The sequence below is a fragment of the Lactuca serriola genome, chromosome 4 (assembly GCF_051521515.1).
Source record: "Lactuca serriola cultivar US96UC23 chromosome 4, Lser_US96UC23_V15, whole genome shotgun sequence".
NCBI lineage: Eukaryota > Viridiplantae > Streptophyta > Magnoliopsida > Asterales > Asteraceae > Lactuca > Lactuca serriola.
This window is the reverse complement of record NC_136411.1, coordinates 20502917-20516983: the sequence shown is the minus strand read 5'-3', so window position 1 is coordinate 20516983 and position 14067 is coordinate 20502917. Positions and strand designations below refer to the sequence as shown.

Sequence of the window (14067 nt, the reverse complement as noted above, 5' to 3'; positions counted from 1 at the left end):
ATTAAGAATTAATTTTGTGATCAAATGTAATTAATTAAACTAGAGGGGCTGAATTGTAATTATGTGATAGTTACAAAATAAGGTAAGAATTATCTTATTAATAGGTTGGACGAATTTAAGGTGATAAGGCCTTAGAATTCGACTATGATAAGGATTTAAGGATTATCTTATGGGTTGCTTGGTGGACAAGCAACTAGATAAGCATAATGACTGAAACCCTATCTCTACACCTATATAAACACCCCTTGACTCATGAATTCGGCCAGACCTTCCTTAAGGCTTCTTAGGAACCAATTCAATGCCTCCCCTCTCTCCTTATACCTTCTCCATTTGCTCTTGGTGTTTGTAAGCCATTAGAGGAGTGACACTTGTGACTCTAAGCCTTCCAAAGTCAATTCAAGGAGGAATTGGGATTGTTATTGCTACATAACAATCAAGGTAATATCTTAAACCTAATTATATGTTAATATCGATTTCCATATGCTAGAATTAGGATTTATAGTCTTGGATTCAAAGCATGTACAATAGAGAAACCTAGATCCAAGCATTAGGGTTTGTATGAGCACATAGGATGTTCTTAGGACCAAAACCCATCAGTGGTATCAGAGCCTAGACTGGTTTCAATTGTATTGATGCATTACATGTTCAAAAAAATTCGATTTTTGGTGTTCTGGAGGCTGGACTCGCCGAGTCCTATTTAAAATCCGAGTCCTATTTAAAATTTTGCATTGAAGGCCATTACGCGAGGCGTAACGATGGGTTACGCGAGGCTTAACTCATTAACCTGGATGCAGGGTTTCTCTTGAGTACGTATGGTGTACCTAGTGTATGCAGGGTGTACTTGTGGCGAAGACAACTCGCCAAGTTCAAACGTGTCCAAATTTCGGGAAACCCATCCCCCCTCCCATCCATATGACTCGTCGAGTCGCCTAACTGACTCGTTGAGTCCATGAAGAAACTCAAAATGTGAACACCCTCCCCAACTCGCCGAGTTGGATTATCCGACTCGTCAAGTTCACGCAATCCATTCCATGTCCAGGTGATTCTAAGCTACTCCAATGCTCCAAACAGTAGATCTAGCCTCCTAGGGCACGTTTGCCACGTAAAGTTGCAAACTTTACGTGCATGCAAGGCCCTACTCATCTAAACCAAGGTAGATAAAGGGTTTAAGGGATGGAGAAAGGCCAAAGTTTGCCAACTTTGATGCCTTTATGACAATAGAGACCTAGGGAAATCCAGATCTGAAGTTTCAACTTCAGATCTTACCCCAACATCCGAAATTATCCCCAAACATGCTAAAGTTAGCCTTAATCCCAACAAGGAGAAGATCTAGCTAATGAAAATCCAAGGTAACAACTTGTTACCTCTAAAACGTTGCTAAGATGAAGTAGGACTCGGATCCACAACCTCTTTTTGTTCCAAGCTCTAGTACTTCAAGCTCATCTCACTAGAATCCACCTTTAAAGCTTAATATCACACAAAATGAAGAGTAAACAACGATTTAGGGTTTTTGGAATCAAAAGGGGGTTGCAAGGGAGTCTAAGGGGGAAAATGACCCTTAAATAGGGTGCAAAACCCCGAGGATTAGGGTTTTCTCGTTCCAACTCCAACTGGCCGAGTTGGGTCCACCAACTCATTGAGTTGGTCACTTAAACCACGTGACCAAACTCGTCCATACACGACGAGTCGGGGCACCGACTCGTCGAGTAGATCTTCTTAGGTGAGCATAAAAGTTCTAAAATTATATACCTGAGAGTCGGGGTGTTACATGTTAGGTGCATTTTATGCACCCATTTTGTAGTTTTATTTCATAAAAGTGCATTGCATTTAGGTTTAAACTCATGCTTTTTGCATATTTTTCGGGATTTTTCATGAAGCCATTTCATTCACATGCTTTTGTGATATTTCAGGAACTTTTGGAGGTAGGATCTTGCTAGAGGAGGTACATAAGAGATGTGGACAAAGTTTCGGGACTTGCGGAACACTGATGATGAAGATATCAAAGAATTGAAGATTTTGGCCTTTTAAGAGATTATACGGCCATGTAAATGGAAGCTTTGAGTTTACATGGGCCGTGTAAACATGGAATTCTGAGCATCGTACTTTGAAGGCTCGGCTAAATTAAGCAGTGTAGTTTTGTAATTACAAGGGCCGTGTAAATGACAATGTTACTTTACACGGGCCGAGTAAACGTGGTCGTGAGTTAAAAAACAGTTTTGTCTTCTTTCTTAAGTGGTGCAACCGGTTCCATTGGAAGTTAAGTCGATTTTAGGAGTTCTTGGGGCGATTTTCAGGAGAATTGGAAGTCAATTAATACTTGGAAACACTTGGATTTCATTTGGATTTCAAATGCTCTTGGAGGTTTGGTTTTTAATGTTGGGCTCCTTGATCGTGTTTTTAAAGAGCCTATCACTACTGTCAAGAGTATACCCCATAGTTGCCACCTTTCTTTCTCTCAGGCTTTTAAAACTGCTCTTTACAAGGTGATTGCCCAATCTGGCTCGGTTGATGCATGGATTTGTTTATTACTTCCTCCTCGCTGCACACTGCAGGTGTTTAGGCCCAAAAAATAGACAAGAATGTAGGTTTGGTAATAGAAAATCTTTACAGCAAAGCTCCATCCTGAAGCCCAAAAAAAGAGGATGGTATCAGGAAGTTAACTCAAAATATGTTAGACAATCCCGAGGTTGGGGCCATGAGACAGGGTGGAGGCATCCTTCAGAAGGAGTCTACATCAAGTAACACCAACATCAGGCAGTGTCTCCGTAAGGTTGCAGATGGACATTTTACCGCAGCAGTGAAAGTGTTATGCTCATCGGGTGTTGTGCCATATAATGATGATACTATTAAAGTTTTGGAGGAAAAACACCCTTTCAGGCCACCCTTATCCATGCCGAGCCCCATAATTTCTGAACCTCACCTTGTAGCAGACGTTGACTGTGTATTTGGTTGCATCAAATCTTTCCCTAAAGGAACTTCTTGCGGGAGGGATGGCTTGAGGGCTCAACACTTACTAGATGGCCTTTATGGAGAAGGATCTGCTATTGCCACAGATCTCATACGTGCTATCACTTCTGTGGTTAATTTATGGTTAGCAGGAAGATGTCCGACCATTTTGGCAGAGTTTGTTGCGTCTGATCCTCTCACTCCTTTGTTTAAACTTGACAACAGGATCCGTCCAATTGCAGTGGGCACTATATGGAGACGCCTGGTTTCCAAGGTTTCCATGAAAGGCATGGGTAAAGAAATGGCCAAGTACCTTAATGATTTTCAGTTTGGGGTTGGTGTGTCCGGGGGTGCTGAGGCTATGTTACACAGCGTCAATAGGGTGTTGAGTGAACATCATGCTGATGGGTCTCTTGTAATGTTGACAATTGATTTCTCGAATGCCTTTAACCTGGTGGATAGATCAGCATTGCCCCACGAGGTTAAGAGGATCTGCCCTTCTATTTCTTGTGGGTGAACTTCTTTTACGGGCAAGCTGCGAGACTTTATATCAGAGACCAACATATATGGTCCGCCACTGGGGTGCAGCAAGGTGACCCCTTGGGCCCTCTTCTTTTTGCCCTCATTTATTAACCCACTTGTGCACAAGATTAGAGACAATTGTAAGCTCCTTCTCCATGCTTGGTATCTAGATGATGGTACTCTCATTGGGGATTCAAAGAAGGTGGCTAGAGTGTTGAACATTATTCGGTTGAATTGTCCAGGCTTGGGTATTGAGTTAAACATCAAGAAAACGAAGATTTTTTGGCCCTCTTGTGATGGTAGGAAGCTTCGTGCCAATTTATTCCCAATGAATATAGGGAGACCTAATTTGGGGGTGAAGCTCCTTGGGGGGGGGGGGGGTGTTAGCATAGACGCAAGGTTTATTAGCAGGCTGACCATGAAGATAGCGGTCAATGTTGTTGATTTGATGGGCCTTCTTCCACAACTATGTGACCCGCAGAGTGAGATCCTTTTGCTTAATTCAATCATGTATGGGCATTGCAAAACTTTTCTTTTGTTTAAGGACATACCAGCCGATGCACATAGAAGAGGCAACTTTGTTCTTTAACAAAGGATTGCGCAGGTTTATTGAGGATATGGTGGTATGTGAAGGCCCCTTTTTTGGAGACATTCAGTAGCGACTGGATTCCTTACCTATTCATTTCAGTGGTTTGGGTTTGTACTCGGCATACGAGGTTTCCTCCTATGCATTTGTAGCCTCGAGGGCCCAATATTGGGCTTCAAGACCACATCTTATGTGACAGTGGCATATGTGGTATGGACTCTAATTACCTATGTGCTATGACTCATCTGCGCGATACGATTATGGGATTCTACTGTAGCGGTTTCACTAATAAGGACACCACCCCCTAAATCCCAAAAGCATTGGCGTGTGCCCTTTTTAGCAAAATCGTCAAAGATATGGAAGTCGACTTCGACATGACTGTTAGACAGAAAGCAGTCTTTGAGTGTCTTCAGGCACCTCATCTCAGGATTTTCTGCTAACTATCCCTATTAATGGCCTTGGCCAACATATGTATTATCTGGAGTACCAAACTATCCTTCGTTACTGTAACCCCATAAAAATTCATGCCAATTTGAAACTTTTTCAAAACACTTAGAACCATTTAACATTACATAGCTTGTTTTCAAAATACTAATTATCATAGTATCCCAGTATCAAATCATGAACATCATAACAACAGGAGGAGCGGTACGATCATGCCTTCGCCTTCCCGCGATCACCAGAGGTACCTAAAACAGCAACTGAAACTGTAAGTCCGAAAGCTTAGTGAGCTACCCCCAAAATACCAACCTCATAACCATATTATAAAATCATATAAGCAAACAACAAACATAATGCATAATGAGCCTTCAGCCTGAATGGACCACCTTGCAGGCCTTCGGTCTATCTGGACCGCTCTTTGAGCCTTTGGCATGCCTGGACCGCCTCGCAGGGCCTACAGCCTATTCAGACCGCTCGTCGGGCCTTCGACCTGGCTAGCATACCCTCTTGGGTCTATAGTACATGTGGACTGCCCTGGGTATGTTGGCCTTCAACACAAAGCAGGACCGCCTCAACCCAACCCCCAATCAACAAACATGTGCACATACATATCATATGTTATCGTAATAACAGTCAACCGATCTAGCATATCAAATAGCATAGCAACATCCTATGACCAGGACACCGACCTACCTAGGTCACTAACATAGCATAATCCTAGAATCAGGATATTGACCAAACCAGGTCACTAAGCATAAGCATATCACCATCCTAACTACCAAAATGCAAAACAATAAACATATCATGAAATAATCAGGATACAAATCCATAAAGGATCGGCATTGGTGCCTTAGACCCTATTGATATAGTGAGGATAACTCACCTTTCAAGTGTCGCACCGGAGTGATAAGCTTAACTCTTGGATCACCAACACGAACTCCTCCACCTAAAGTTACCACAAAATCCTTTTTCATAAATTTCCAAATCACCTAAAATACCTCTAGAGGTCAACTGGTCAACCCTTGGTCTAAGTCCACGTCCACAGTCAAAGTCAACAGTCCATGTTGACCCAACTCGTCGAGTGCAATTCACCGACTCGTCGCGTTCTTCCTGGACTCGCGAAGTCGTAAAATCCTAGGTTGACTCGTCGAGTTCCCTTATAACCCGTTGAGTTCATACGTGTCTAAAGGCTGAGAGAAACCATAGCCGACTCGCCAATTCTTCGACTGACTCGCCGAGTTCAAAGCAATCTTCAACGGACTCGCCGAGTTGTTCATCCAACTCGCCGAGTACATGGACATCTTCATGTGGCTCACCGAGTTGACTATGCAACTCGCCGAGCCCCTTCAGACCTTCATCCATGCAGACACTTTTAAGCCATGCCAAGGTTCCAGATTACAGATCCAAGCTTCTAAGGCATGTTTATCACGTAAAGTTGCAAACTTTATGTGCATGCAAGACCCTAAAGGCTCTAAATGACCAATCTAAGCTTCTAGTGGGGCTTTACACCTTAGGAAAGTCTCATCCTTGCAAGAGCTGAAAGCTTTATGGATTTAGAAGCCCAAGAGAGTTCAGTTCTTAGGTTACAACTTCAGATCTTAGCTTATACACAAGAAAAGCTTCCAAACATACTAGGAAAGCCCTAAAATTTGCCCAAAAGGGATATAGAAATGAAATGAGGTCAGAATAGCGATTTGATACCTTCCAGAAGATGCCAAATAAAGTAGATTTCAGATCCCACAAGCTCCTTAGTACTGGATACTTGATCTCCAAGCTCTTTTCTCCAAAAATCCTCTTATAAGCTTAAGAATACACAAATGGAACACACAAACTCGATTAGGGTTTGAGAGAGACAAGAAGCAGTAAAGGGGAGGCTGGGGGAGGCCAATGATCCTTTAAATAGGTTGCAAAACCCCGGGATATAGGGTTTCATCTGCCAGCTCCTACTAGTCGAGTCCCTTCTTGGACTCGACAAGTAGGTCATTAAAACGCGTAGACCAATCCGCTGCTACTCGACGAGTAGGGCAACCAACTCGTCGAGTAGCCCTTGAAATCAAGAAACTTATATATATATATATATATATATATATATATATATATATATATATATATATATATATATATATATATATATAGAACCAATACTTAAGAATCGGGGGGTTACAGTTACCGCCTCATGATTCCTCTATTCCCAACTGACGAGATATGCCCAGTTTGCCGTAAGGTATGTTTGGGTACCTTTGGGGAACATGTGGTTCATTGTAGAGATCTCCCGAGTTTCAAGTATAGACATGATGTGGTTAGGGATTTCCTCTTTTACGCTTGTCAGCGTGCTGGTATTTTTGCGAAGAAAGACGCGCCCGTGAACTTTTTGACGAACTCGTAGGATGGAAGATCTACACTTAGACCGATTGACATTTTGGTCTTTGGATGGGTAGGAGGGAAGCACACATGTATGGATCTTACTGGGGTCTCTCCTCTTGTTGGTTTAAGGAGCGGGGGTTTTACAACATGCATACCGCTTTGAAAGTCGCTGCGTGCAAAGTGGCAAAGCACGAGAATGCATGTATAGAAAATCAACATGTGTTTGTACATTTTGCATTTGATACATTTGGTTTTCTCGCACCATAGGCGGTGAAGCTCCTCAACAGAGTCTAATGGATCATGCATTCTAATGTCATATCTCCTAGATCCAAAAATGTTGTATTCAAAAGGATTAGTTTTGTCATCCAGAAAGGGCTAGCGGCGCAACTTGTCGTCCGTTTGCCTTCTATCGATATGTATTGAACTATATTAGCCGTATTATTATTTAAAAAAATATATATGGAATTTCTAGATTTGTGTTTTGTTCTAGTCATGTGTGGCTAGAACCCTAGACTCTCCAACTTTATGTATTGACTATCATGTGTGATTTCAATCATGTGACTTAATGTTTGTTTCTAAGTGCTATCTAGTGAATTTGATTTTGTTTTAATTGAAAGTTTGATTTCAGTTCTAGTTCTTATTAGCCATTTGAGTTAGGGATGAATCACCCAAGTTATCTATTATGCAAAATCCGTAATTGTTTTATTAAATAGAACAATTAACAATCACTAAATTAAATTTCTTCGAGTGATTCTAGTGTAAATCAAATTCACACATTCTTACGCTCTCGAGCTTATGAAGAGTATTGAATGTTGTTGGTAAAATTCACACAAAGCATAATGCAGTTTCTCCACCTAATTCTAAGAGCTTGTTTAGATTAGATTGATGATGTGATGATTAATCAAAGAGTTTATTTTGATTAATTAATGTGGTGAATGGAAATTGATAGAGCTTGTTAACATTTTTAAATACCAACTTAGATAGAATTAAATAAATATCATTTCATACTTGAAATCACATTGCTAGTTAGTCTTGCATGAAGTTGGAGTATTTACAAATCTTGAGTTTATTTTACTTAATCAATTGCTTACTTACTACTTCAATCTTTTGTTTGAATCATTGTATATAAATCCCCCTCTTTTGTGATCATATTTACATCTTACGCAAAAAGGGTATAAACATTTGTTCCGTGGATCGACTCTACTTACCTTGTATTACATTTTTAGTGTAAAGTAGTAGTGATTTTGGAGTCATTTGTACCATTTTATTTGTTGGGTTTGACACGCCTAACTAATATTACCGGGTGATCCCTTGGAATATCTGTTTTTTAACACATAAAAATGGATTTCATGTCTTAGACTGCGCGCAAAAAAAAAAAAAAAAAAAAAAAAAAAAACCTTTAAAGTTTAAACCGAAAATAAAGATTTTTGTAGGCTAAAACGATATTATCCGTTATTTTTAATATATACATGAAGTTGGAAAAGGTTTAATGTTAAAAAAACATAATTGTTTTAAGTTTAATGATGGTATAAACTTGGACAAGTTCGTCATGTCTTGCGAAGATTTACGCGTCTTAGACTATTTCACGATTATTTTATTTACGTAGCTTTCCGAGCTTCGCATCATCAATTCCAAATCACCATAACGCTTTTATACAATTCCACCTCGCTAATCTCTCTATAATGATACCACGATCCACAATTAGCTTTCTTTTCCTATCTTCGTAATTAATGTTCGGTGTAGTTAGCAAGCAGGATGACCAAATCCAACAGCTTCTTCCACAATTTGGTTAAACGCTTCAAGCTCAGTTCAAGTAAAGGTTAGCATCTTTAACACCCATTTCAAGATTTCATCAATCAAAGTTTGTATTTTTATATCATTTTTGAGATGGGTTTTGATTTAGATTATGTATACTTCAAGGATATCGTTTTCACGTGTTGTCTTTTTGGGGTTTTGAATTGGAATTCAGAAAGCCAAGAAGAAGAACTGGAAGCGATTGCTGCTCAAGAACAGAAGATTTTCAGTTTTCAAACCCTAGTTTCTGCAACCAAAAATTTCCATCCAGATAATAAGCTTGGCCAAGGGGGTTATGGACCTGTTTTCAAGGTTCCATTCATCATCCCTTTTCTCTATCTTGTTTCCATTAAAAATAGTTTCATAATTGGATTCATTTAAACCATTTATCATTTTCATTCGTGGTGGTATATCATGTGTATGTAATGGTGGGAGTACCCGAGAGTAAAACACACGTTTTAGAAGAAAATATTATATTTTAGAATACCTTTCAATGCATACGATGATGCCTTTACATAATATGCCCCTAATTTAATCATGTTCGGCTACACTTCAAAATCATGCCAAAAAAAAATACCGAAGTGGGTATTTCTTAATACTCAAAATTAATCTAAAATCTCGATCCTTATTGTTTAAATTCTTGGGTATACGAGTATTGTGAATAATTTGGGGTTTCATGATGATTGAGCTTTTAATAAATCGTATTCAATTTGAAATCTTTTGATTCTTAATTGTTTAATTCTTGGGTATACGAGTATTGTGAAGAATTTGGGGTTTCATGATGATTGACCTTTAATAAATTGCACTGGATTTGAAAATCTTGATTCTTAATTGTTTAAATTCTTGGGTATAAAGTATTATAATTGAGCTCTAATAAATTATAAATTGTACTCAATTAAATCTTGATTCTTAATTGTTTAAATTCTTGGGTATACGAGTATTGCGAAGATTGTGGGGTTTCATGATGATTGAGCTTTAATAAATCGTATTCAATTTGAAAATCTTGATTCTTAATTGTTTAAATTCTTGTGCATACGAGTATTGTGAAGAATTTGGGGTTTCATGATGATTGAGCTTTAATAAATTTGGTGTTTGGATGTGTAGGGTAAATTGGATGATGGTAGAGAGATTGCAGTCAAGAAGTTATCACAAACATCAACTCAAGGGAAAAAGGAGTTCACAACTGAGGCCAAACTATTGGCACGTGTGCAACATAGAAACGTTGTCAACTTATTAGGGTTTTGTGGGTACCCGGAGAAGCTCTTAGTATACGAATACGTTGTACACGAAAGCCTAGACAAGCTTCTTTTCTGTAAGTTCTTTATCCTTATCCTTTAAAGGGTATATAAGTAATTTTACTAAATGCTAAAACTAACTATCGCTTATATAACATTTGTGATTTAGCATCCGGAAATCGAAAAGCACTAGATTGGAAGAGACGATACAATATAATTGTTGGTGTGGCACGTGGCTTGCTTTACCTTCATGAAGACTCACATGATCGTATCATTCATAGAGATATTAAAGCGAGTAATATTTTATTAGATGATAAATGGATACCAAAAATAGCGGATTTTGGCATGGCTAGGCTTTACCCCGAAGATCAAACTCACATTAACACCCGTGTAGCGGGTACAAAGTACGTTTTTTTTTTTTTTTTTATATAGTGCCAGGTGGACATAATATGAACAAATCTGATACTCTGTTACCGAAAAGAGATATATACATTGGAATTTACATTTTTACCCTTTTGATGCAGTGGATATATGGCACCAGAGTATGTTATGCATGGGAATCTATCTGTGAAAGTGGATGTATATAGCTTTGGTGTAATGGTTTTAGAGCTTGTCAGTGGTCAGAAAAACTCGGCTTTTAACCTCGACCCCGAGTGCGAAAATTTACTAGATTGGGTAAGAACTCGACTTTTTTAATAACTTCTTTTTTTTTTTTTTTTTTTTTTTGACTAAATTACGTTTCATGTGTTTAGGTGGTCTTTTTTTTTTGAGCACGTCCAAAAAGGAATCTTTTTGCAATTGTGGTCCTTATTAGGGGATGGTTATAACGTTTTTGGTTCCAAAAAGGAATCTTTTTACAATTGTTTTTATATCATTTATTCTTATATAGTTATTGATTTAAACATTAAAATAAACGATAAATTGTTAAAGATTTATGTGAATTGTACGTTTATGCCATACTACTTGCTAAATTGTATTTTTACAGGCGTATAAATTGTACAAGAAAGGAAAAAGCCTTGAAATTTTGGAGTCAAAGTTGTATTCTTCATCAGACCTTGATGAGGTTTCTGCTTGTATAAAAATCGGGTTATTATGTACCCAATCGGATCCAGGACAACGACCCACCATGCGGCGGGTGGTGGTGATGCTGACCAAGAAATCCGGTGTGCTAGACGAGCCGAGCCGCCCTGGGATTCCGGGAACACGGTACAGAAGGTCCCGGAGACCGGGGACTTCGGGTGGTTCGAGTTCTCATTCCTCAACCACCACCACCACCATCACCACCTCCACCGCCCCCACCACAGCCTCAGGTCCGTCTGGTTCTGTTCCTCGCCGGAGATCTTCAAGTTCCGGTATTAGTTCAAGATCGGATCCTCATGGTAAACGCCCAATGATGGAGACTTACGATTGATTTGTGTTTGAATTCTTTACGTTGATTATTATTTAGCGTATACCAAAAAGAATTGATTTGGTAGTTGCTTTTTACTGAAAATATGAAGGTGTACATTTTAGGAGGTAGGATTAGGTCAACAAGGGTGGTTATTTGTATGTAATGAACAAAGATGCACATTTGACCTGACAAGTTTGGATGACCGGATTAGAGACTATCTTTGTCTTTTGAAATTTATTTGAGGAGTCTGGCATGGGTATATGGGTATGCTATGTTTGACAAAACTAATGGGTAACTGAAAGTTGTAGTTTTTGTTTGTATAGAATCGTTTGGGAAGAGTACGTATAAGATTTTGAAATATATAAAATGACATAACCAAAAAGATTCTAAAATTTTCAAAAGATGATTGAAGTAGTTTTTAGGTTATGAGTTTCTTGTTTAAAATAAAAGTTTTAAACTCATATTTGTGAACAGAGCTCTTTCTTTAATTCAAGTTTTTTCTTTATTTAAAACCATTATATGAATGTTTTTGACAATAGTACTTTTGTATAATGGTTAATTGCCGTTAAATTCAAATTATTTCCCCATTGCACACTATAATTTAAATATTTTTCCCATCCATTTACATAGAACTGTTTTAGATCTTTAAATATTTGAAAAACATGCCAAGTTGTTCATAGATGATGGGTGATACGTGTATCAAGAATTTCATAAATTTTAATTTATATTTTTTTTTTCTATTTTATATAAATTAGTTTATTTGAACTTACATTAATCAGATAAAGAATATGATTAATATATAATAAGACAAAAACATACGATTAATACATCATAGTTTATTTTTAGAAGTTACTGAATGAAAAAAAAAACAAAAACTTAGTAAGATACATTTACAAAAGCAAATATTAAAAACATACTACTAATAGTAGCATGAAACATCACCAGAGGCAACAACCATTGAGGACGATTATACCCTTCATATCATTAAAATAACACCAGGGACTAATTTCAATAAATATTAAAAAGAGAAAACAACATTTTTTCTGGTCATACATTCTTCTACAATATATGATGTAAAATTAATTTCAACAAATACTAACAAATAGGAAAAATCGCAAGCAGTAGATGCCTAAAGATTTAGAGTTTAGAAAAAATGTCATTGCCCATGCCCCCTCCAACAACCCCTATAAAATTCATCTCTTACATCATGCGCTTGACATTATTATTTTCAATGATTGCAAAAACATAACCAATAAGATGAAATATCACAAAAGAAGTTAACAAGAAAAAAATTATGTTTACTAGCTTATAGAAATTCAATAGGCTACATCGGTCTTTGTAGTAACTTCCTCATTATTTTCATTCATATCCATCTGCAATAACCAAAGACTAAATCAAAATGTCAAGAAAATTTAAGGTCAGAGCATTTTATAGTCAAAAGCCTAAAAGAAGCATAAATGACTTAACACAGAAAACATGGCTAAAACAAATATAAATATAAGTTCCCATCATTTTCTTTTAACATAATGAGTAAACAACTTAATACAATAAGATGTTTCTTTTTGGCTAAATACTAAAAGGACTCAAACCAAAAATAAGGGAAAGGGGGTTTACGTCAATGCAAATGCACAAACATGCTGCCATTTTTATCCCTCATGAACCCTTTCCCAATAACAAAAAAAAAAAAAAAAAAAAAAAAAAAAAAAAAACTCCAAATTATGAACAACGGAACCCTCTATGCAGGTGTAAGTGTTGTGCTTACAGTTTCCAAATGCGTGCTTATGGTTTTCTATGAAGATTTCTAGTGTTATAGAAGTAAAGGGCAAAATGGTCCATTTTGGTTTTTCATTCACTTTTAATGATTTTAAAAATAAAAAAGGGCAAAATGGTCCATTTTAGTTTTTCTTTGCAAATGCGTGCTTATGGTTTTCTGTGACGATTTCTAGTGTTATAGAAGTAAAGGGCAAAATGGCCTATTTTGGTTTTTCTCACTGTTATAGAAGTCGGGTAAATGCTTAATAAGAGCACATATGAAATTCTCCATTTTTTAAATTACTTTGGGTTCAATAGTTTCCATTCAGCCATATCTCATCACGTGTCTTAATGAAATCAAAAATTTCTAAAACTTATATCAAGCATGTTAATAGACAGATTAATAAACAATATTGCTTTCTTATATATGTTGACATATTAGCTAGGCTGAAGCAATTGCATAAATTATTAGGAATCTCTCCATTCAGATTATTGTCAACTTGTCATTTAAAAGTTACAAAATAATAAAATATTTTAAATATAGAATTAAGTAAGAGTTAACTAAATAATATAATATGTTAAATATAGAATTAACTAAGAGTTATTAGTAGAAGAAGAAAATTGGCTTACCAAAGGGTTAATGTTTATAGCTTTAAAATTACCAAATTACCCCTCCTTAGCTTCCTGAGTTCCTTGAGAACATTATACTTGGGAGAGAGAACATTAGATGTATGATATTTCTCAAAAAAATTAATTTTAAAATTACCTTCACAAAGTTCACAATTTATGGGATTGTGAAGCTCTTCTACACTGATGGAAATATACCCGTAATAACACCACCAAAAAGCATTTTATTCAAAAGGATATATGATAATTTGAGAGCTCATAAAAGGAATGAAATGTAAGCCAATTGGGACTCAATTGGTGAGGGTATCTCATTTTCAGATCAAGTAGAAGAATTTCAGCCCTGTACCTGTGAGAAGTAAGGCAATATTGCAACATTCAACCAAGTTGGCAAAGGAATCACACAAGCATTC

The 14067-nt window shown here is 37.2% G+C and overlaps 1 protein-coding gene and 1 long non-coding RNA gene across 2 annotated transcripts; one reads left to right on the top strand and one right to left on the bottom strand.

Moving 5' to 3' along the window:
• The first annotated feature begins 8439 nt into the window (after positions 1 to 8439).
• LOC145101156 (cysteine-rich receptor-like protein kinase 43) lies at positions 8440 to 11515 on the top strand. Its single transcript, XM_079038326.1, has 6 exons — positions 8440 to 8678; positions 8829 to 8965; positions 9758 to 9965; positions 10058 to 10292; positions 10413 to 10563; positions 10874 to 11515. Exons 1-6 carry the CDS (start codon positions 8615 to 8617, stop codon positions 11297 to 11299), a joined length of 1221 nt encoding a protein of 406 aa, XP_078894452.1. The 5' UTR covers positions 8440 to 8614; the 3' UTR covers positions 11300 to 11515.
• A 1070-nt stretch (positions 11516 to 12585) lies between these two features.
• On the bottom strand, positions 12586 to 13856 carry LOC145099988 (uncharacterized). The gene is made up of 3 exons (XR_013704746.1): positions 13797 to 13856; positions 13661 to 13714; positions 12586 to 12667 (listed from the first exon to the last, which is right to left on the bottom strand). It is a non-coding gene; the product is annotated as an uncharacterized LOC145099988 (long non-coding RNA).
• Between the last annotated feature and the right edge of the window lie 211 nt (positions 13857 to 14067).

Bases quoted from the DNA above. Each gene is read 5' to 3' on its own strand.
- LOC145101156 (XM_079038326.1), top strand. From the start codon at position 8,615: ATGACCAAATCCAACAGCTTCTTCCACAATTTGGTTAAACGCTTCAAG. The intron at 9,966-10,057 runs GTAAGTTCTTTA...TTTGTGATTTAG, and splicing joins CCTAGACAAGCTTCTTTTCT to CATCCGGAAATCGAAAAGCA. The intron at 10,564-10,873 runs GTAAGAACTCGA...GTATTTTTACAG, and splicing joins GCGAAAATTTACTAGATTGG to GCGTATAAATTGTACAAGAA.